Genomic DNA, 22,701 nt, shown 5'->3' with positions numbered 1-22,701 from the left:
GCAGGTATTGTAATTCTAAACTACTTCTGCAACATGGTCTTCTAAATTCACAACATTAATTGTTTCACAATCCTGTCATGTAAATCACGGCATGGCTTTGTTTTTAAACATTTTTATCCCACTAACTGAAAATGTTTTACTCTGCTGTGGTTAGAAACCTCTGTGCTCTGTGGCAGATGGGCAGCGGCATCGCTCCGTGTGTGACTGCAAGGGCAGAGTCTTTCATTGCCGCTGGACATTTTTCTGTCCCATGTTTTCTCAGTTTTTATTGAAGTTTTCTCCTTTTTTTTTTTTCTTTTTTCTGTTTTGTAGCCTTGTAGAAGTCCTATCCTTCCCTAAACCTAAAGTGGGCTAAAGTTGCCCTCTGGAGTTCCTTGCCGCTGTGGTTAGGCTCCTTTGTACCTTGCCAGCCTGGGGGTGACCCTGCTGTGCAGCACCAGTGATCAAGTTGGAGTTGAGCCACAGAGCAGGGTGGCCGTGGCCACCATCACCCATAACCATGATCACCTTTCAGAGGTAGCCGAAATCACCAGCTTTCACTGTGTGAGTAATTAGGTGCAGCAAATTTGTTCATGTCTCTCTCTGCAGTGCTTGTGAGCAATAGCGAGTGAGAGTATTTTAATTTGATTGTTCAAACGATAAAAATCCGGGTTTGTGTCATGGCCTGTCCTTGTGGCTGGTGAAGCAGCTTTACAGTCCTGTTTGTGCTGGTTTGAAAGTTTTCTCAAAGAACCAGATCTCAGAATTTGACATCAGTGATACCCACTTGATCACCCATTTCCTTACAACACTGCAGGGGGTCAGTGCCTAGCAAATGGAGCCGGTGAGATCATTTTTATGTGGCTTTGGTTAAGTGTTGTTTGTATTTTGATTAATGTCACTTGAAGTCAAAATGCTCCAAGGCAAGATGCTGATTTTAATTTTTCAAGAAACGGTTTTCTGAAGCCACTTCTAACCACAAGAAAGAGGGCCAGGGGAACTAAAAATAGGTACTTTTTATCCAAGTTACAGCATTTTCCCACAAATTAACTTTGCAAAAGCCCTTTAAAATTTTTTGTGGCACTTCCAGTGAGGAATATTGCACAGCTGTAAACCTCAGAAGCTGTCCTAGGACAGATTTGCTGTTCTGTAGCCACTGGTCCCATCAGGTCTGCTTGCTTTGTGTGTCTGAGCATGCTTGGAGGAAGGCAGGGGAGGTTTAGACTCCACGCTGACTTTCTTCTTCCTGTGTTTTGTTTTTTTTTTTCCCAGCGATTTCTGTTCCCCCCCCCCATGAATACAACTCCCCTCCAGGCCTGTTTAACTGCCTTGCCTTTACAGACTTCTCATCCATGCGGCTTGTCAAAAGCCATATGGCAACACTCACAGCCAAGAGTGGATTCTGAAAGGAAGTTCTCTTTCAACTTTCTGCTTCTGAATTCAGATTTTTAAAGCCATGAATGAAATAATTCTGGTTTATATGCAATTGGGAATTTCTGTCTCGGTGATTCAGTGTGCTTGTTTCAGGTACAGAGCAGCAGGGGCCGTACTGAAACCTGCAGGAAATCCTTTGTTACCTGGAGACACCCATGTGAGCAGCTTGTTGAGTTGTGTGCTCCAAGTAAAATGGAGATGCTCAATTTCATTATGGCGAAGTCAGTCTAAATACGCTCCTCTGATTACAGGCTAGTAACTTCTAATGAAGCCTCACACCTCACTGATGACTTTTGAAAGTGCTAAAATTCAGAAAAAGCTAAACTGCAAATTACGGGCATGCCTGCGTTTAGGTGTCTTTTGTTAGATTATGTCGCAGTTGTAATTTGATAACATCATCTTCACCATAGAAGCTATTATATGGGTAATGCATGTTGCACATTGCCCTGGAGCACAGCTGGTTTGAGTTAAGAAGAATATCTTTGAAATCTCATCTGTGCCAGCAATTCCCACCCAAGCCTCCCACTGCAAACAAATGCTACTTTAGCTCTGCTAAACACAGAGTGATAGCTACGGAGGGTTTATCTCCATTAAATCGATAAGGATTGTTTTATGGGTGCTGATGACATGAGGACGGGTAAATGCTAAGAGCCCTGTATTCCGGCAGAGCATTCCTTGTTCTACAGATGTGGGCTGGGCTGCATCCTAGCTCTGAAGCAGTGCTGGGCTCCTCACCCCAGCTGACTGAAGCCTATAATGGATGCTTCCCGTGGGACAGTCCATCCGGGAATGACATGACTGGTTTTAACTGATGAAAAGCCATCGTTAGTCTGTTCAGCATCCTGCAGGAGTATGTATACTGAGGGGGGGATTTTGAAACTGAGGTGTAGCTCCTTTCGGTCTTTCAAAACCCTAGTCCTTCTGTAGCATTTGGTTAGCCCCAGTCTCCTTCTTTACATGTTAAAAAAAAAAAAAAAAAATTACAAGCTAAAATTTAAGGACAATTCCTGTGTTCTTTATGGCTACAAGAAACTGCTGAGTGAACCCTGACTTCTGTGAAGTGCTGCATGTAGGAGAAGGGCTGGACAGACTTTTTTAACACTTGTGGCCCTTTAGATTCACTGCTTAATCCTAAGAGCTGGAGTTATTCTCCAGTTGTTGATTGCATTAACAAAAAATGTGGGAATTTTATAAGCATAAGAAAAATAGGCATTGCAGGAGGGGCATTGACAAAGAAATGATTTTGAAGTTTTTTCTGCATTAAGCATCTGTGCACTGCCATCCAGTGGGCACTGGGGAGTTGGCTCCCCATCACCCATCGCTAATGGGCTGCTGCTCCACGGAGGTGATGCCCGTTGCAGTGGATTTTCAGTGAACGTAGGGGAACCCCCACATGGTCAGGGGTTCCTAGTGCCCCCTCTGCTCTGTCTCAGTGAAGAGGTGGGGATGGAGGAGTGACGGTACCCTGGGGATGCTGCCAGTTGTCAGCAGGGATGGCTACAGAAGCCCACAGCCCTTCATCTGCGTCACCCCATCCCAGTCTGTGCAGCCCTGTGCAGTGTTGTGGCACAGCCACAGGTTATAGGGTTCAGCAGAAGACACAGGGTGTTGGGAGTCTGTCTTTGGGGCAGTGACCTGCAGCTCTCGGAACAATCCTGCTTTTGCATTTCCAACCCTCTACAGTGAGAAGCCCTAGGCTGTGCACAGGCATTTATTACAGAGCTCCCTCAAAGACTACACCCGATTACTTAATGAGCTGATTTATTCAAAGGTATTTCCATATAAACTCCACTGGACAAAAAACCAACAGAAAATTACATTATTCAACTGTGCCAAAATACAATAGGCACCTTCATGTGTTTACAGGGGACAGCCCTCCATGCTGGGAAGCTCAGGAGGTGCTAAGCACAGAGACTTTAGTTGCCTTTTACCTGATGGTCTGTTCAGATCCTAACTTTTGCATGTTGCATACTTGCTTTCCTGCTCCATGATTTCATTTTTAATGGCTATCACTTGTTCCTCTAGTTGTCTCAGTTGCTCTGCCTTGTCTTGTTTGGTTTGATTCAGGTCCTGAAGCTTCTTCTCCAAATCTGGAAGAGTAGAGAGATGCAATGATACTCCTATTTATTGTGTAAGTAAAATCCAGGGTTTAACAGTGTTTCTTTTTCCAGCGGTTTTAGAGGCAATAAGCCCATTTCAAATGGGGAATGTTATATATGCAACTGGAGGGAAAAGTCTGGCTTCTGGATAGCAAGACAAATGTGACAGCCTTAAAGATATTAATTTCTTAGCATCTGCTTTTGTCCATCAGCTAGGATGGAGCCTGACAGAGAACTCTTAAAGGAGTTGGTTTAAATGGAAACGCTCAAAGGTACACTGTGTCCACTGATGTGTGTAAAGCCTAGAAAAGGGAGAGTGTAATGAGCTCAGGTCTGCCTCATTTACACACGTGTTTGCTGCTGGTCCCTGTGAAGCTACACCAATGTAAACATATTGGTAATGAGTCAAACCCACATTATTCACTGCCTGTTTCCAACACACATCATCTGGGCATTTGGAGTGGCTGGGATGCTCTTAACGCTTCTCTTCAAGCTATATGCTTGGAAAAGTTATTCAGATCCTGTCCTGAAGAATTTGCTCCTGGGATGGAGTTTCTGCTTCAGTTCCACTGACGTTACACAGTGGTTTTGGATGTTGAGCCTGGCAGGATCCTAGGCTCAAGGATTCCCAGTGGGAATGCCCAGACCTTCACTACCTGTAGAATTAGGTTCCCTGCATGTGATTGCATGAGATGTGCTCTTCCTTTTTGGTGACCGTCCAGACCCACCCAAGCAGCTGCGTGAGGACTGGTGCCGGTATAGCCACAGCAGCTGCCATCTCCGTTGCCCATGACCCCTTGGCCTCCTGGCCACAGCCCCACAGGTCCAGGGCATGTTGGCTTCAGTCTCCACAAGCCAACTTTTGTACCTGGTTTGTTCTGCCATTGCTCAGAGATGATGTCTGAAGGGGAGTAAGTATGGGCTGGTGGAAAACAGCTACCCTGCAGCTCTATATAAAGCAAGCCATCACTTGGGTAACGTAAGAAAAGACAGAGCGCAGAGGAAAGATTAAGGTCCAAATGCCCAAAGCAAGCGCATAAATCAAGGCTTCCAGCTACATCTGCAGCCAAGTTTTGTGCAGATTTTGCACTTGTCCTGTTTTTAAGCTGAATCAAATGACTGCAAGTCCCTATGTGGACGCCTCTGAAACGCTGCTTATGGCAACCAGTTTATGCCAGAAAAAGTACATAAGCCAAATCATTTCAACTACTTTTAAACTGTTTGAGTAGCTTCAAGCAGGCATTTTCACCAGTTAAATTGTTTTAAACCCGATTTCAGGTGAACCTAGTCAGTTAGTGTCTGTGGGCAAGGCCTTCAGTTTAATTCGTAACGGTCACAATTTTTGCTGCTTGCTATAGAAAGAAGTGAGAACACCACCTGTTATTCTTTTGATTTTTTTTTCAGTCTCTTCAGCCAGTTTTTCTGCTTCTTCTTTCAACTGCTTCACTTTTTCTAGCGTTACTTTGGGAGGTCCTTGGGTTTTTAGCTTTTCTTGAAGAATGGTGTACTTTCTTTTAATGTCAGCAAATTCCTGTAACAAAATGCTGTTACTTAGTTGAAGAGCATCTCATAATTTATCTGGCATGCCGAAGGAGATTTTTATATTTTTTTCAATATCCTCTTTGAACCAAACTTTGAATCTCTCATTATCTTAAAAAAAATAATATCCATAATGTGTGCATCGAGCAATGCTTTGCAAAACCTGATAGAAATAAATTAAAGCAAATTGCCAGTAGAGCAATCTAAAGGAAGGTGAGAATATAAAGAAAATATGACTTCGGATTTTTGAAGCTTATGCTGTTTTTACTTATTTTGATAGGGCTTTTTGGTAAATTTCTTTTTGCCATGAGGCTTAATTCAAATTTAATGAATTATGTGTAGCAACATTGAGGTTTTTTTACATTTTTGGCTGTAGTAATATTTACTGGCTAATCTATTCCCTGCTGATTTAGGTTGCCACTGTTGAGGCTCCAGATTAGATTTCACCTAGATTTCTTATAATCTGGAAGCTTGATCATGCTCCAAGCTTGCACTGTGGTTGCCTGGTTCTCGCAATTTTAGCAAATTTCTAGATGCAGTCTCAAAAATTTGAGCTACTGAAAAGCACCCAGCCAACTAAAAACTCCAAGTTACTCCCACAGCAATTTTCTGTGAAGGAAAGTGGCATGGGATGAATGGCCAGGCTGCTTCCATCACTCACTTATTTTAATACCTGGTTTTATGATTTTTTCTGTTGTGTGTACTGGTGCCCATGGTGACTACAAGTCTTATACACAGTGCAAGGAAAAATGTCGTAGAGCAGCCAGAAAAATGTATACATTTTCTTTCATTCAAGGAAACAGAAGTGTTACATGCCAGAAGCCTTGAAATAAAAAGTAAATTATTCTTAACCTGTGACATTTTACACTGCATGGCATGCAAGGAAAATGTTAACAGTTTTGAGGAGAGCAGGGTAACACAATTACACTTCTGAATCAAAATTACTATTAAACACAGAGAACATCTTTTTTCCCTTAACACATGACGGAAATACTTACTTTATCAATATTCTGGGCTTGCTTGTGTGCTGCTTCTGCCCCTGCTCTTGCCTTTGTGGCTTGATTCTTGTTCATCAGCATTTTTGCCTGCAGTGAGGCAATTCCATCTTCCATCTCAGACTGTTTTGCTGACAAGTCATTTAGTTCATCATTTGTCTTGTTCACTTGGTTCTCAGCCTAAAACAGAGCAATTGGAGGCTGTGGTTTCTTATGCAATGTCCATCCAGCCTGCAGAGTGTGGCAATGAGGGAGATTAATATCAACTGATTAAGAAGAGGAGGGAGAGTCCTGAGCGGAGTAAGCGATTAAGAAGAGGAGATTCCTGATTACGGAATCCGTGTCATATCTGTGCCACATTCTGCTGTTATTTATTTAAGCTTACATTAAGGAAACTTTGAGATTAAGTATCTTTTTCTAAAATGTATCTAGTAAATAAATCAAAATATTTACAGCAAGATACCTGTGAGATTTGTGTTCTGATGTCTTGTATCTCTTCATTTAGCTTTATGAAGGTGGTTTTGGAGTGTCCTTGGGACTTCGCAACATTTTTTAGTTCATTATTAATTTTATCCACAGGTGGAAGAGCTTTAGCTGCTTTGCTAAAACAGAAAAATAGAAGTGTGTGTAGTGATGTGGAGAGCAAAGGAAGAACACATTTCAAACGCAGCCATGCTGCCATGCAGAAACGTTCCCTCAAGTCCAGCAACAACCATTAAAATTGTGGTTCATAAATTGGCAAAGAAAAACCTCAGTCAGGGACTTTGTGTGGGAGCAGATGTGCTGCTGTATTACAGGCCAGGCTGGATGCTGCGGGCTGCCTCGTGGTGCCCTGCTCGTAAGGAAGACTCGTGGGTGAATGTGTTTTCTCCCTCCCTAGTTCTTGTTGGCTCTTTCTCACCCATATTTAAACTTCCCAGGTGTAATACTCCACTAGGTCCAATGTGAAAGTAAGTAGCTGCTTTGGTCTCTTTTTGACTCTGCAGGCTGGGGAGCCAGGAGCTGGCGGGAGCTGCCTCCTTGCAGCACTGTCGGCTCCTGCATGGTCATGGCTTGTGGCTCGTTCCTGCTGGCAAGCTGCTGTCACCTGAACTTTCCCTCCAGCGTTACTAGGATACTGCCTGGGGCATGGAGCAGTCCTACCATGCACAGTGCCACCCCAGCTGGAGCCTGCACATCATACGAGAATACCCTACTCACTCAGCTTCTTGTGCCTCCGCCAGCAGCGTCCGAGCTTCCTCCCTCTTTCTGTTTCTCTTATTTGCGTTCAGTTTGTACTTCTCACAGTGGTTCGTAATGCTCCTGATTTTGCCAAGCATGCCTGTGAGCTCTCGGGGAGTCAGGGGAAGGTTTATTTGCAAAACGTAGTTTGCCACCTTCTCAATGTCTTCTGGAGGCGCGCTCTCATCTGCAACAGAAATGGAGGTGAGGATATCCTGAAGCAGCTCTTTCCTCCTAGGGGAATGTAAGTGATCGTTGTGGCTGCCTACCCTTTGAATTATGTGGGAGAATAAAGCCGACAGACACAGCAAGGGGGTAAGAGAATTTTGTAATTTAATATTATGCTTCCCGGTACTGCTGTTGGTGTTGTCAGAACTGGCTAAAATGAGGATTTGAGCCCACTTTGAACTGGGTTATTAAAATTCTGATGTAGAACTGAGCCCACAGAAGGTTTTAAATCAGTGCACAGCACAGCTAGATGTGTCAGAGCCCGTTTCTCCCTTGGCCCCCAGATCAAAGAGGTGCTGGAGAGACCGGGGTGTGAATGGAGCTTTCCAAGCCGGCTGGTGGGTGTAATCCCTTCCCTGGAGTCGCCACAACATTGAGGAAGTGGTTCCTTTGCTGGTTAATGAGAAAGGCTAAGCTACAGAGGGAACTTGGGTCAGACTCAGATAGGATGGGAATCTACAGTAGAAAAAACTAATTTTGACAACTCCCCTTACAAATGAGCTTGTCCTAGCTCTTCGCTAAGAGGCACAGACACACAGTTAGAGCAGTCCATGCCTTGTGAAGTCTCACCATCACTTCTGTTTTCTGCACACTCCCCTTTATAGACAAGACCTTGGGTGGTAAAACATTTGAAACATATTAAATGTTTTTGCTAACGCTCCAAAGCAACTCACCAGGAATTCAATAGAAGACATTTACTGTGCAAACAGTAGTGCATTCCTGAGAGCTATTTTCTGTAGGAATATATTAATCTAAAATTACCATTCTCATCGATGTGGAATACAGCAGATTTAATGTAACTGTATGCATCTCAGCTGTTACTGTTCTCAAACTTCAATTTACAAAACAAAAATCCATTCAAAAATGATTTTATAATTGTTAGTAAATGCTGTATGTCTGCTAAGAAACATAAAAGAGCCAAAGGTGGAATTTTCAATTGCTATCAAATAAAGATCTAAGAATCTTAAGGAGTTTTTCTTCCACTTCAGTAAAATAATTTCAATGTTCCTGAACAAAGGAAGTCCTCTGCTCTCACTCACATTTGGTTGTAGAGTTACGAATGCCAAAGGACTGCCAACATGCAATCCTTAGAAACTTATGAGACCAGCTCCATCCAAAAGATTGAAAAAATGTTACCACATTTGAACTCCTTTGATGTACATCTGGTGAACAACCAATCTTAGGGTCCCTTTCTTACAGCATTTTTCTGCATTTGTGAGGGTGGATAAAGTTTTAGGGTATATATAGTTGGTTTTGTGTTTGTTTTTTTTTTTGTGAGAGCTGTGAAGTTCTACCAGAATCCTTTGATTCCTCGAGTTACAGCTTTACGGAGATGACGGAGTGGTATGTGTCCTAATTCCCACGCTCCCTACGGAGAGCCTCTATTTATGGGCCTGGAAGAATGGGGTGGAATAACAATTTGAGGATGCATTGGACATGGCTGGTCATTATACATTGTATGAAATTATCTACATTGTATGAAATTATCTTTAGTAACCCTTTACTCAGATAAACCAGGAGCTGAGGGAACTGCATGCTTCAAATTAAGCACGTTAATAAAAAATGACAATCAGAATGTAAGAGATCTATTGGAAAATTAATACAAAGTACTGTCACTTGGGAGAAAGAAGCATTAAAAAAAAAGGGATTGAAAAAGATTGCACAGATCAGGAAGAAGATGAGAAATTATGTGTGAATACAGCTAGATCATTTTCTGATCACCTATTATGCTATATTATATCGGAATATATATAAAATTAAAATTAAATATATATTAAAAATTAGTCCAAAGGAACTTTGCACATTTACCTAGTAAGAAGTCTTTCACTTTTCGGATGAACTCCTTAGTGATCTCTCCATCAACTTCAATTTGATTCTTAGCCCTCTCCAATTGTGCATTGAATTGTGAACCTTTCAACTTGCTGTCTTCTGCCACTTTTCTAATGCTTTCAACCTGGAAATATTATTAGAAATCATGGTGCGATTTTCTGGAGGTTAGCTATCATTGCTTGACAAGATGAGCTCTGACACAAAAGTGATTTTTATCTAAGCCTCAGGTGGAATCATTTGCTGTGGCTTTGAAAAGTAGTAGGAGACCCCTTTGGGGAGCTCCCCAAGTTGCTACGTCATGGCCTTCATCTGGCCTCAGAAAAAGCCTAAATCAAGCATTTTTTTCTCTCTGCAACCATGCTAAACCACAGCCCCTTCTGTTTCTAAAAGAAGGTGCTAACTTATTTTCTATTGCAGTACCACAGTATGTCAGTGATCAGATTCAGTACAGAAAAGGCATGTAATTTCATGTGCCCTTCCACATTTGCTGTTAAAAATATGCTCAAGAGGACACAAATAAGGAAGATAGAGTTTAAGGCTTGTCTTTAAAAATTAAATTAGTATTCTTGATAATTTAAATCATCGAATTTCAATGGTATTTTGCTTCGTTGGGGGCTATGCTTTACCTTAGGGCAATGCACAGGTACCACCTCTCTGCGATCTGGGGAGGGAAAAGGTTTGCCATTTCCCCATGTAACAAGAAAAACGGTGATGTTTTTACTTCTGAAACGTCTTGAGGTACTTCACTCATTTTATCACGGAGCTGCCTGGGCTTGCAAGCACCAAAGGCAATGTCCCTGCCACCCGGCACTCACCACTTCAGCAAATGCCTTTTGCTGCTGCCTGTCTGTGTGCTGGGGCCCCAGGCATGTGCCCCGGTTGCTCATTTCTAAACCCCTTAGCGATGGTGCACAGTGTCGCGTGCATTTTAAAAAGAGGAAATGGATGCCCAGGCACCCTGCAGGGACAGGACAAAGCCACACCAGAATGGCACTTCTGTTGGAAAATGTGTTTGCCTATAACTCAAACAGGCATCGTCTCTGACTGTTATTAAGAACAAACTGTCTTTACTGGCGTTCTGGGATTTGTCAGTTTTGTTTCCTTGGCACATGTTGCACTGGCCACACTTCGCTTGAGTTATTTTTCACTGCTGCTGTGCAGTACAGCTGACTCCTTGATGCCCTTCTAAACATCACCAGGGGCAAAAAAGCTTCGTCTTGAAATTATTTGCAAAAATTATTTAATGGCAAACATAAGAGTAATACAAAGTTGTATAAATAGAGCTTAATGGTGTGCACAGCTGTAATCCCACTGCAATACGCATGGGCCATACTCAGGCTTCTGACAAATGGTGCCATCTGAATCTTTCCCAATAAAAACAGACAATACTAGCCTGATGCCACCAAGTTCCATAGTTGCCACAGGGCACCGTGACCTGCGAAATCTTGGCAGCTGTGAGGAAGAGGAAAGCATAGCTAGAGCCATAGTCTCTTGGTGGGACTGGCACCTAATACTTCCAGTACTGAGCTGTGATAGGTCTATGACGTCAGGACAAGGTCCATCACTGTGTCACTGCTCTTTATTATCCAAGGAGCAGGTGAGTTTTTGTAGATTTGTCACCTCCCAAATCTCCCCCACCATCCATTGTACTGAACAAATATAGGTTTGATATACAGCACCTGATTCTCAGGTTCCTGTAGCTGAGTAGTCAAGTTGTTTAGCAACACAGCAGTCTCCTCAGCTTTCCGGAAGGTTTCAGTGGAGAGAGGAAGAGCTCCGCTGCAGTTTGGGCCACCGCACTGCCTGAGTCTGTGACTGTCCTGGCACAGAGCTCCCCCGCAGGCTGCGGTGGCACAGGGCTGGTCTCCCGGCACACCACAGATCTGCAATAAGGAAAATGCTTATGTCAGGACTCCTCTGGGGGCATGAGATACACTCCTGGGGGAAGGAAGATGTTTGACGACGCATAAATATTGAACGTATGATGGGATTTTCCTGAGGAGATGCTGGTTTAGTCTCTCCAAAGGTGAGTATTGATGCCAGGTCCCCTTCCCATTCCCTGAAGGATGCAACGGTAGCCCATGGCTCCAAGCATCCTTGCAGGAGCCGTCTGTCGGGCTTCGCGTGTTGCACTAAGACCCTTGCTTCACCCCTCTGTGCCAAAAATGCTGGAACTGACCCCTGGCCATATCCAGCCCACGGGTCAATGGCTTATCCTAAAGGGTCCAGATCACCTCTCACATAACATGGTACCATGTCTAGCCCTCCGTATAGTTTGACACAGATGTTGAGACTAAAGGTCTAGATGGATGATCACTTCCAGATTTGGCAGGGCTGGTTGAAGGTGCTCTCAGGTATTCATTGCTGTCCCACAGAAGGACAGAATTCCCTTCCTCTCCCATGGGTGATGCAAAGGATAAGGTGAGCGCTCCCCATCCACTCCAGGGCAAAGTTGCTCTGCTTAGTTTAAGTCACTGATGGAGGAGGTTGGGGTTAATTTTTCTGAGTTTACACTGACATCCTCTTGAGGCTAGAGAGTGCTTAAACCGTTCTGTGTGCTAGGTCTGCCCTGGGAGCAATGGCTTCCAGAATGGTGGTAGTAACCACAACTGAGAAGTGCAGCTGTTTCTGACGTGACTGCATGTCTGTGCCAGAAGAGCGTTGTTTTCTAGATTTAGAAATGCATGTAAAGCACCCTTTTAAAATAAAACTTCCTAACAGCATCAAAAAAAAAAAAAAAGAGATTTTTGTTTAGCTCCCATTCGAAATTCACAGTGCCTACCTTTTCAGTCAAGTTTTGGATGTTGGGGCTCTTGATCATCTTGAGCTGTTCCAGAACATTGCTTGCTTTCAAGGCCTGATGGCCCAACATAGCCAGTGAGTGGTTCCTGGTGTATTCTGAGTCTCTTACAACAGGGGTTGTCCCACTGGTCTCCTGTTCTGCCAGCAATGATACTTCAAAGTCTTTCCTAATGCTGCTGACAGCTTCTGTAGCAACAGAAATAGGGTTTAGTACCAACCGTGTTTTGGTTGCATTTAATTCATGTATCTACCTGAATTTGGACAAACGGTGAGTGACAGGCGATTCAGTTTGTTGTCACTGGTGTTTGATTTGGGACAGCAGGGAGGGACAGGAGCTGTCATTTCCTCAGTCAAGCTTTTTAATCCTTTACTCAGCCAGCTGCCAAACAGGACTCTTAACAGGAATCATGTTTGATATTCATAAAACCTTCTAAACTAGATGCAAATACAGTGGATCCCATGTCATTCTTCAGAGTCCAAGTTGTATGAGAAGCCAATGGAAGACACAAAAGTATGAAGGGGATCCCATTAATAACACAAACTGCTACTGATCTGCATTTGTCAGTAGCTCATGCATTGCTGCCATTGTCAATCTGATAAAGTTCCTATCATTTATGCTGTTTTGAAGTTTAGGCAGGAGAACTGTTTCTGCCAGTTGCAAAACCTATGAAATTATCAGCTCTCTGATTGTGAGTCAGGAAAGCGTTTGTCCTGCCTGTTCAGCATACCATGCAAAAGTTAAATGGTCTGCTAAACTGAGCCCAAAATTTAGATTACAAATGGGAATTTATGAGTTTTCTTTGGATCTGGAAAATCCAATTTCAGGGTTGACGTATTTAAAAAAAAACCCAAAATTTCCTTGATAAGCTTGTAGACCAGGCAAAAAATACTTTCCAGCAAGAGTCTTTCTTGTTTGCTTAGTGCAAGCTTTCCCTTCAGCATACTCAAAAGGGTTGGAGAATAGCACATATTAATAGCCTAAGGAAAAGACTCAGGCATTTTGCAAAACACATAATTTAAAGCTGCTGCTGTTGGGGCTTCCCAGATCTCCAGAGAACCCAAGTTGTCCCCAGATCTCCAGGCAGAAGTATGGGCAATGAGCCAGAACTGACGTGTTGGCAGTGAAAAAGCATTAGAGGTCATTTATTAACATCCCTCTTTGTGCTGGTAACTGACTCAGTTACTAGTTGAAGTCAATGACAAGGCACTCGTCAAGTCCTGCATGCTTTGAATCAGGTTCTAAAGCCCTTGGGGCCTTGCTTTGACTGAAGCTGAACAATGTTTAGCTATTGTGTGGAACCAGGGCTATTTATTTTATCTTGTAACTCTTGGAAAAAATGTACAGTTTAAAGTTAGTTCCGAATACAAAATACCCGGCAAGAGGCTGCTGTAACTCCATATCTAAGCCAGAGACTGTTTTCAGTGCAACAGTTCCATTGCAGGAATATTTTACAGTGGTTCAGCTCTCCCTTAAGTGGCCCAAATGCATTTTTCACACTTGGTTTGTGACAGAGCTGTAGAGCTTCCAGGTTCCTTTACATTAAATATAGCATCTTAGCACAGGCTTGATTTACAGCCTAGGAAGCTGTACTCACAGCATTACCATACCACAGTGGCTGCAAAGGCTGGAAAGCCATAATTTAATGAGATCTCATAAATGGCGTTCTTTCAAGGACACTTGTGTCCTGTTTTTTCCAGTGATTTTAATACATCATTAGATATTGATGTTTCCAGGTCAGCCGGCTGAATGCACGCCTGTGAGGAAGTCCGAGTCCTGATCCTTTGCAAAGGGAGGGAGGGAGGAGCCCATTTCCCAAGTGTGTCTAGGGCACAAGTGTCAAATGTGCCACAGATGGTGAACATGGCCACATCTTGCTCTACCCGAGGACAAAAAAAAAAAACCCAAAAAACACCCCCCCGCCCCCCCCAAAAAAAAGAGAGAGATGAAAAAGCAGACAGAGCCAGACCCAGGATGTGCTGCTGGTCCCAAAATGAAGATGGGGTAAGGGAGAAAGGCTTCTTCCCGGATATCAGAGAAGCTGGTAATCTTGAGGGAAATGTTATTTCTGTGCTGTTAGATGCCTGATAGCAGGACCAATGAATATTTGTGGCCCCAACCAGAAATTCAGCTTAAATTCAAGGTCTTCCCCTCCCCACACCCCCGTGTGCTTTTTATAGGGCTGTTTATCCATCTCCGGAGGCTGAAAGATGAAGTGGGCTTGGAACGTGACCAGACCAGCACCATGGATGCTTCAGCTGCATCCACTGACCTCCCTGGGGTTTGTTGTTTCTTTGCCTTGCTGCCTTTCTCAGGGCGCACGACTCAGTTCGATTGGGAAGTGGAGCCTGGGAGAGCTGCACTGACCGCTCTCGCAGGGACCTGAGTGGAAGAGCTGGCCCCAGGGGCACTTCCAAGTACAACAGGGCAGGGAAGCCCTAAATCTTAATTAATCCCTCTATATCCCTTCTTCCTTTCCCTCAGCTTTGTATCCTTTAGACTTTTCCTCCCTTTTTTTTTTTTTTTTTTTTGATCTTGCCTAGGCCAATCTTTTTCTTGCCCAAACGAAACACAGGAACTGTAAATGGGAATGCCTGTAGCTTGTGTCTTCTATGGTGCATATCTTGTTTTATGAGGGTTCGTATCTTGGTGGCTGTCTCTTTGGAGAGTATACTGCTGACAGTCTCCTGCCATATATTCCCGTCCTTCTCCAGAAGCCAGTCTGTGACATTGTCATTACTGCTATTAGCAGCTGATGGAGACTATACTTAGCTCAAGCACAGACAGGGTAATTCTTTCAAAAATGCCAAGGAACACAGTTCTGATGTCATATATTTTGATGATGGAGAGCTAGTTCCTTACTACATAAAGTCAAGTATATTCCCATGGGAACACTAAGAAGTTGCACTATGACTCTCTGCTTTAATTAAACAAACCCCATTGCTGTACAACATTCTTTAAAGTATTGCTAAGAGCAAGAGAAGTCATAAGTGGGGGGAAAATCCTTTGCTGTTCTACCGTATGATCCGTGTCAAACTGGGTGGCTTTTAAATCTCCATCTAAACATTGGGATTCATAAGACTTCTGATTGACGTGAGCCCAGCACATGCATCTGAAATTTAGGATGGTAGAAATCATGGCATTTTAACATAAAAGCGAGTTTGGAAAATCAGTATAAAGTGTTGTTAGTATTTGTATTTTTGTGCTGCCATACAACATTTCAAAGATCCCTAGATTCTAGTTTTCTAAGGTTCAATGGTGAGAAAAACATTCTGAATTTTCACAGAAATTGTTCACCTATTTCAATTAATTGCTGGCTGCCTTACCTTTGAGGTTCAAGTAGTTAAAACTTTGATGCAGATGAATTTTCTGCTGTAGAAGTTCGTACACTAGGTCAGCTTCTTCTCCAATGTCTTCTATGTTCTTGTTAAGGTCAGGAAACTCATACGGTGTACTGTGAAGGGGATCCGTTTGTGCAATTTTTTGTCTGAGAGGGAAATGGCAGTTAGGCAGAAGTCAGACCAGATTGGTTTTAAACTAGAACTGATATACACAATATTTTAGAGGACAAGAGAGAAATTTCTAAATGAACAGAAACATTTACTTGTAATGGCTTATTTAGAAAACCCTTAGGATGAACTGGAAAATTCCAGCATTTAATTATACGGCTGTGAGGGACAGATAATATATATAAGGATTATTTTGTTCACAGGTTTATTGAAAACAGCGACTTAGGAGCCCAGCATCTGTGTGCTCTCAGAAGCAGGACTTTATGTCTAAGGATGGCTGGTGGAGCCCGGGGGAAGACTGCTTTCTCAGCCAAGGATTTTTTCAGGAGCAGCTGAGCCCTTACTGAACATAGCCCTGAAAATTCTTGATGCCCGAGAGGGCCTCCAGTGAAAGAACAGGATGTCTCAAAATTCTTTCAATTTCAGAAATGGCATCTTCAAAGGCTTTGAAGCGCATGTCACAGATGGCCATTCGTCCTCCTTTATCGTCGAGATTTGCAGCAAACCTCATTAACCCCTGAACAGTCTGACCAAGGGTAGTAATTTCAGTGTCCCACTGATGAAAACAAAGATGACACTGACGGCAAGAGGGAAAGTTTTTCTCAAAGCCGCGGCCACACCGGTCGCAAAACTGGCCGGTGACACCAGCACGGCAGTTGCACGTGCCAGTGGCTTTGTCACACTTGGGCTGGCTGGTTCCCTCCAGGTTACATTCACACGCTGCAAGAAAGGGACAGCAAGTTAAATCCAGTTGTTCCTTTTCCACGGGACACGCAAAAGGTACAATCATGCACTTCAAGACAATAAATGCAAGCCGGTGTTTGAAATGGTAGGGCAAAGCGGATTGCCTGGCTAACGCCTCTGCTTCATCTCTAACTTCCGCGGTCCCATCGTAACCATAGAAGGAACAATACAAATAAATAATATGAACACTTTTAACCATTTCATGCACACAAACGTATGAAAGCCTGCTTCTTTAGGTGCATGTCCCATCTCCCCTATGAATATAAAAAGGAAATGCTTCTTTTGAAGCAGTTTCTAATCCACTTGTCCCCACTTAGTAATACTTACAAATGCAATGCGTCTGGGGATTGCCGAAGTAATTATCCTCACATTCATTGCAACATCTTCCGCCGTAACCTACCTTACATGGGCACTGGCCTGTAAGCTGAAAAGACAGTTAGGATTTTAATTTATATTTATATTTATAGCTTCCTGCAGAGCCATATGGCTGGATATACATTATTTACTGTGTTTCTTTTTCTCCCTGTGACTTATACAGCTGTGTGGGGACTGCACTGATCCCGCTTGCACATGGTATTTGAACACCATGGTTTACACAGTATTGGCCCACGCTTCCTGTCTTCTTCCTGAAGGTTGTGAAAACAAAATGGACTTTGAGAGGTGGCTCTGCTTTACTAATATGAAAGACTTTGCATGTTCCAGTCTAGAGGTGTTCTTCAAGAACTCATCCTCTGACTACGATTGAAAAGAGGATGCTTTTCCTTTGCAAAACAGATGAATGAGCAAAGTACTCACCTTCGCATTTCAACTTTTAACGACATGATATAACTGTAACTGAAAACTTTGAGGGTACATTATGCACATTGTCCTAGAAAATTTATTTTGGAATTCAGCTGCTAAATTACACTGCAGGGAATTATAGCTCTGATAACTGGTACAGCTCAGAAAAGCAGTAGTAGTTCTTTGAAGTTAAAAGCTACATTTGCTAGGAAAAATAATAAGTCTGCTAAATAAACTTGAACAAACAGAAAGCACATTGAAAGGAAAATGTGAAAGCACATCAGCAAGAACTTGGGATAAGCTCCTGGTGCTCTAAAGTCAATAGCAAAATTGCTGTTGACTCCATGGGCCCACAACTCCACCTCTCTGTTCTGAAATGCTGTATTATTTTTTCTACATTCTAGCCCTAAAACATGCACAGGAAACGAAGATGTGAAAAGCTACTCTAGCAGTCTGATAGATGAGGCATGATTCCTGTAATGGCCACAGCTGCTACTTTTATAAAAATAAACACTTTAAAAAGTACTCATGAGACCCTCGGGTCCAAGCCTGGACTTCCTTCTTCCCTATACATATACTTACAAGGCCGTTTTTTCCTGTGTGACGTTTTCTTAGATCCACATGACAAAGAAACACATAGACAAAGAGAAATTGTTTACAAGCAGAGCCACATTACCAGAACAGCACGTTTGATACAATGACTCCAAGTGTGATGGCACCAACTGCAAACTTCCAAAGACTTTCTGTTTTCAGAGAGCCTGACAGACAACTATCCTCATTTATAAGAGGGTCCCCGCTGTGCCGTGCCAGAACACCACCACCCCAGTTCCTGGAAAGCAGAGTAATTTTCTTGCCTGGTTGCACTGGTTGCTTTGGGAGTTTTTTGGATCACAGTCACAGATCTGACATCCTTTTCCACTAGCCAGGTCCCAGTAGCCAGAGGCACACTGGTCACATGTCGCGCCTACCACGTTGGGCAGGCAAGGGCAAGCTCCAGTGGCTGGGTCACACAGACAGGCTGCATCTCCCCCGGGGCACATGGCAGGGTGAACACCCGCTGGATTGCACATGCACCCTGGAAAAAGAAGGACAACTGCTACAGCAGATGAGCATACAGACAGCGGGTGGACAATCAGAGCTGCACATAAAGCCCATGCTGTTGGTTTACTCCTAGTAACCTTGAACGCGTTTTTGATCTCATATAGTTTACTTATGTTTCTATAATCGCTTATATGTTGCTTTGAGCAAACTTACTGGGAACATTCAGCACTTAACACAGGCAAGAAAAATTAAGGCGTAGTGAATTTTGGATCTTGTTAAAATGAAATGTTAAATATGCTAGGTAAGGAGGAGCTGTTTTACAGTAGGCACTATGCAGCGTGGGTAGCTCCAGTAAGCCAAATAAGATAAGAAGCCTTCCTTGTGAGGAGCCAAAAGTCCTTGCTTAACCGTTTCTAGCAGACATCTTCCAAGAATGCACAAGACATGGGTTTGAACTGTATTTTAGGGATTCCCAGAAAGAGTTTCTTGAAAATACTTATAACTGTCTGGCCTGTAGAAATTAGACCCTCAGTCAGGCACATTTGTGAAAATTTGTGTCTTTGAGAAGTGTTGGGAAAAAACTCATGCCTTGCTGTTGTTTTTTTTTTTTTTTTAACACTCCTGGCTTTCTGTTGAAGTGCTGAATTACTGACTGTCCTCATGGAGTCTATTAAATTGCCTGAACAGACTCATTCTAGCCACTTAATGAAAACAACTGGTAAGGCAGGGAGCTCAGCAAGGGATCATCTGGTTAACTGAGCATTGCTTAGTTGGCATCAGCCAGCAACATGGATAAACAGTTATCTTTGAGTCCTTTACTTTTGATCCCTTCCCGAATGGGCTGAACACACATTTATTTTTCTAACAGAGAGCACTGATTACACTTCACAAATTAGTATTTCCTAGAAGTGATACGCAGTATGAGATTTAGCAAGACTTGGATGACAAAGAATTTAATAGATGCCACATTAACAGTTATTTGTGTCACTGATAGATATCTATTTGGTACGCATCGAAATGTATTTGATATTCTCATCATGTTTTGCTCCATTGATCTGCTTTAGCTTTACTGTCCCTCCAAGGGCTAACCTCTCCCTGTAGCCTAATTTCTTGAGAACTTTTCTGGGTAGTAATACACGGTTGCGGTGCTGTTGCTTACTTACTTTGACAGTTTTGATCGAGGGCTGAGCCAAAATACCCTGGTTTGCAGAACTGGCAGTTTGCTCCATGGGTGTTGTGTAAACACTTGGTGCATTCCCCGGTGACCCTGTTACAGGACTCTGGGTCTGTCAGATCGATGTTGTTATTGCAGGGACATGGTGCACAGTCAAGCCTGGGGCTGCCTGGGTTTTTGTAGAACCCACTAGGACACTCATCACACTGATTGCCTGTTGGACAGGAAGGTAAAAATATTTGCTGGCTGATGGGAATTCAAGTGAAACATGTAATTTCCATGTAATACTGTTAAAGGATTCAGATTGTCTGTTCAAACGCACATTTCCAATAGAAAATATCCACCAGTCTGAGACTGTTGCCCTTCAATCCTACGGTCAGTTTAAATTACACGTCCCACACTGAAATCTGATGGAAATGCACTCTCATCATCCCATGCCATTTTTATTGAGGAAATAGGAGTAAATAGGTACCCCCTCACACAATACCTCCAAATATCTTTTTCCAGTGAAGTCCTTTCAATGGCAGTGGTGAGGATTGGCCATATTTGCAAGATTTTCCCTGGGCCCTTCACCCCAACACCAGCATGGGAAGGTGTGGGCTGCCCTTTTGTGGAGGAACACAGAGTCCAGCAGACCTTCCCTCCTTTCCATAACCCAGTGGAGGACCCTCAGGAGGATATACCAGCTCTGGGACACTGTCCTCGCTTGCTGGCATTGCAATTACTTCTGCAAGCCATCCCAATGCCTGCCATGACTGGAGTGCTACCCTCTCTGCATCTCAGACACCCTTCTGAGTTGGTGTTGCTGCGACCTCATTCACTGGCTCATCCTCAACCAAGGACACTACTCCTTCACCATGGTCTTCAGGATCACAGCCTTTAACAACCTCTGAAGAAGTGAGCCCAGTGCCACGAAGGTGACCAAGAGCCTTGTCGGGAAGGAGCAGGAGGAGGATAGTCCAGAACTAAGAACTGCAGTGGTTTGTGAGGAGAGAAGCTCCCTGGGTGAGTACCAACAAGGATCATTTTGGTCCTACAGCAATTACTCAAGCAAAACTGCTCTTGACTTATAAAGGAACCTGGCCTAAGTAAAGATGACACCATTGGTTTAGTTTTTGGCAGCGTTTCCCATTAGGGATTGCTTCCATCAATGGAGACCTTTCTAATGCCCCGGGGGAGGGAAATACCTTCAGGTTTCCCTGCAGAAATTCAAGCTACGACAATGGGATCTTAGGAAGCGAGGCATCAGTTTGCTGCAAAAACATCTGTATATGAGACAACTGAGGATGGGAACTTCATTTCTAAAGTGACCATCTGAATGGTGAAACAGTCGCTTTTGGGCATAACATCAAAGCTAGATTCCTCTATATGAAGAAAGATTTTTTTTCCGATTAGGAAATTTTATTGGGTCTTTTTGATGTCCTGTTCTTTCTGATTTGAATTTCCAATGCTTGTTTTTCAGAGGTAAGGAGCAACTACAGTTTTCCCCCCTCTCCCCATCAGGTTAATGTACTGCCCCTGGAAAGGAGGAGGTTTTCAGAGAATTTCAACAGACTAATGGCTTCACTGTATCCATACAGATGATTCCCTTCTTCAAACACTAATTGCATAATCCCTACTCTCCTCAGTCAGGACTTCCTCACATAATTTCAGTAAATTTGAGCGTTAACTTTCCTTACCTATGCCATTACCATTACCTCACTTGTCATTTCTGAACAGAGGATAAGCTGAGGATGGTCATTTTTCTCTCTTATGTTAATTTTAAAAGAATCAGAACGACTCCTTATTTTGCTTTGTACCTGAATATCCCTCGAGACAATTGCAGACCAGTTGTGCAGACTGGGAGTCCTGGTAACAGGAATGTGCGAAATACCTGTTGCTTGTAGGTGCCCCTGGGCACATGCATGGGCGGCAGGGTTCTCCGTTCAGAGGGTTTCCATAATAGCCATCCACACACCTGTCAGAGCAGTCAACACAAAGCAGAAGAAATTGTCGAATACTCTTTTCAGTCCCCTCAGTTGAACCAATGTAATGTATGTATAATTAATTTAACACTCCAGGTCATTGTAATACTATCCCCATTAACTGGTTACAGATATACTGAGCTTCAAAGATGTTCTAAAGTGGAAAATCAGAGCTGTATTCCCAAAATTTGGAGCAAAAAGAAAAAGCATATCCTTTCTTTTCAAAGAATATTTCTGAAGACTTTCACCTGCTCTGGAACAATTTTATTCTAAATTATAATATATACATATGACATACCACACATGCTCTGCATAGACAGCTTAAAGCTGCCATGTAAAAATTCTGCATATTCACCTAGAACCACACACATTCATCTATTTCCATACACACACACAAAGTGGTTGGGACGACATTGGAAAGTCCTGGCATGGGCAAAAAAGCAACGATTCATTCAGAGCACTCGGAGAATATTGCATGTTTTAGATGCAGCATATATTTTGAAGTCAGCCATGCTCTGACTGACATGTTCCGCAAGCGTGGGGTGACGGCTGTTTCAAGGCAGTGGTGGCTGTCCTGTTACCCATACAGGCAGGGAGCTCTGGGGGCTCAGCTACCCCTGCCATCCCATCTGTCACCACCACCTCTGCGCCCCAGCCCCCTGTAGCCCTGCAGCTGTAGCAACACAGCACCTTCTGAAGCATCCTCTGTCTTTGATCTGCTTTACTATGACAAATGGGAACACAGTTCTCTCTATGTATACAAGCCAGGCTAAAAGTCTTGGCTATTCAATTATCCTTGCCCTGGGGTCTGGAGCTCCTGTAGAGGCACAGGGCAACAAGTATTTCAGTCTCCCAGTTTTAATATATTTGCCACCTACAAGCACAACAGCCGAAGGCTGTATCGTCCAAAAGCACTGCAAGAAAACCTCAGTAGGTTTCATGGGGAAATACTAAAAGTGAATTACAAGGTACAGTCTAGCCAAACTAAACTAAACAGCTAAAGAATTTAACTCTGACATCCATGTTGAGCTCTGATGCTGTCGCCACTGTAAAAAATAAAAAAGAGCAGCACTGTTTTGAACAGAGCTGGAACACATGGGAAAAGTGATTTGCTGGTCATATGGAACTAATATGACCAGAAAACAGTACGTGTTTATTTAAGCTCCTCAAAGATAACTGCAGGCATTAAAATGAGTATTCAGCACGAGGTTAGTCTCTTGGCAATGTAAAAGCTAGCAGGAGTCAGCGGATCTCACACACAGTGCTTTGCACATGTCTCCAACCCCATGGTGCCATGGCACCCGTGTCTCAAATGCATTCTTTCAGAGAGCCCACTGCAATGCTGTCTGCGTGCCATGCCCGCA

At 43.2% G+C, this 22,701-nt stretch overlaps 1 protein-coding gene across 1 annotated transcript in view; it reads right to left on the bottom strand.

The window, feature by feature from the left end:
* Nucleotides 1-3,155: 3,155 nt before the first annotated feature.
* Nucleotides 3,156-22,701, bottom strand: part of LAMB4 (laminin subunit beta 4) — a 58,937-nt gene continuing 39,391 nt past the window's right edge. The window contains exons 22-35 of the mRNA XM_040596607.1: nucleotides 21,173-21,330; nucleotides 19,363-19,587; nucleotides 18,013-18,233; nucleotides 16,706-16,802; nucleotides 15,979-16,354; nucleotides 15,452-15,612; nucleotides 12,108-12,313; nucleotides 11,005-11,208; nucleotides 9,305-9,449; nucleotides 7,247-7,454; nucleotides 6,510-6,648; nucleotides 6,050-6,226; nucleotides 4,890-5,043; nucleotides 3,156-3,503 (exon numbers count right to left, since the gene is read on the bottom strand). Coding sequence (XP_040452541.1) covers nucleotides 3,364-3,503; nucleotides 4,890-5,043; nucleotides 6,050-6,226; nucleotides 6,510-6,648; nucleotides 7,247-7,454; nucleotides 9,305-9,449; nucleotides 11,005-11,208; nucleotides 12,108-12,313; nucleotides 15,452-15,612; nucleotides 15,979-16,354; nucleotides 16,706-16,802; nucleotides 18,013-18,233; nucleotides 19,363-19,587; nucleotides 21,173-21,330 — 2,611 coding nt within the window. The 3' untranslated portion in view covers nucleotides 3,156-3,363. The remainder of the gene's footprint in view (nucleotides 3,504-4,889; nucleotides 5,044-6,049; nucleotides 6,227-6,509; nucleotides 6,649-7,246; nucleotides 7,455-9,304; nucleotides 9,450-11,004; nucleotides 11,209-12,107; nucleotides 12,314-15,451; nucleotides 15,613-15,978; nucleotides 16,355-16,705; nucleotides 16,803-18,012; nucleotides 18,234-19,362; nucleotides 19,588-21,172; nucleotides 21,331-22,701) is intronic.

Source organism: Falco naumanni, chromosome 5 (assembly GCF_017639655.2).
Source record: "Falco naumanni isolate bFalNau1 chromosome 5, bFalNau1.pat, whole genome shotgun sequence".
In the NCBI taxonomy this organism is placed as follows: Eukaryota; Metazoa; Chordata; class Aves; order Falconiformes; family Falconidae; genus Falco; species Falco naumanni.
Note: the sequence above shows the minus strand (reverse complement) of the source record. Positions and strands in the feature narration are given on the sequence as shown.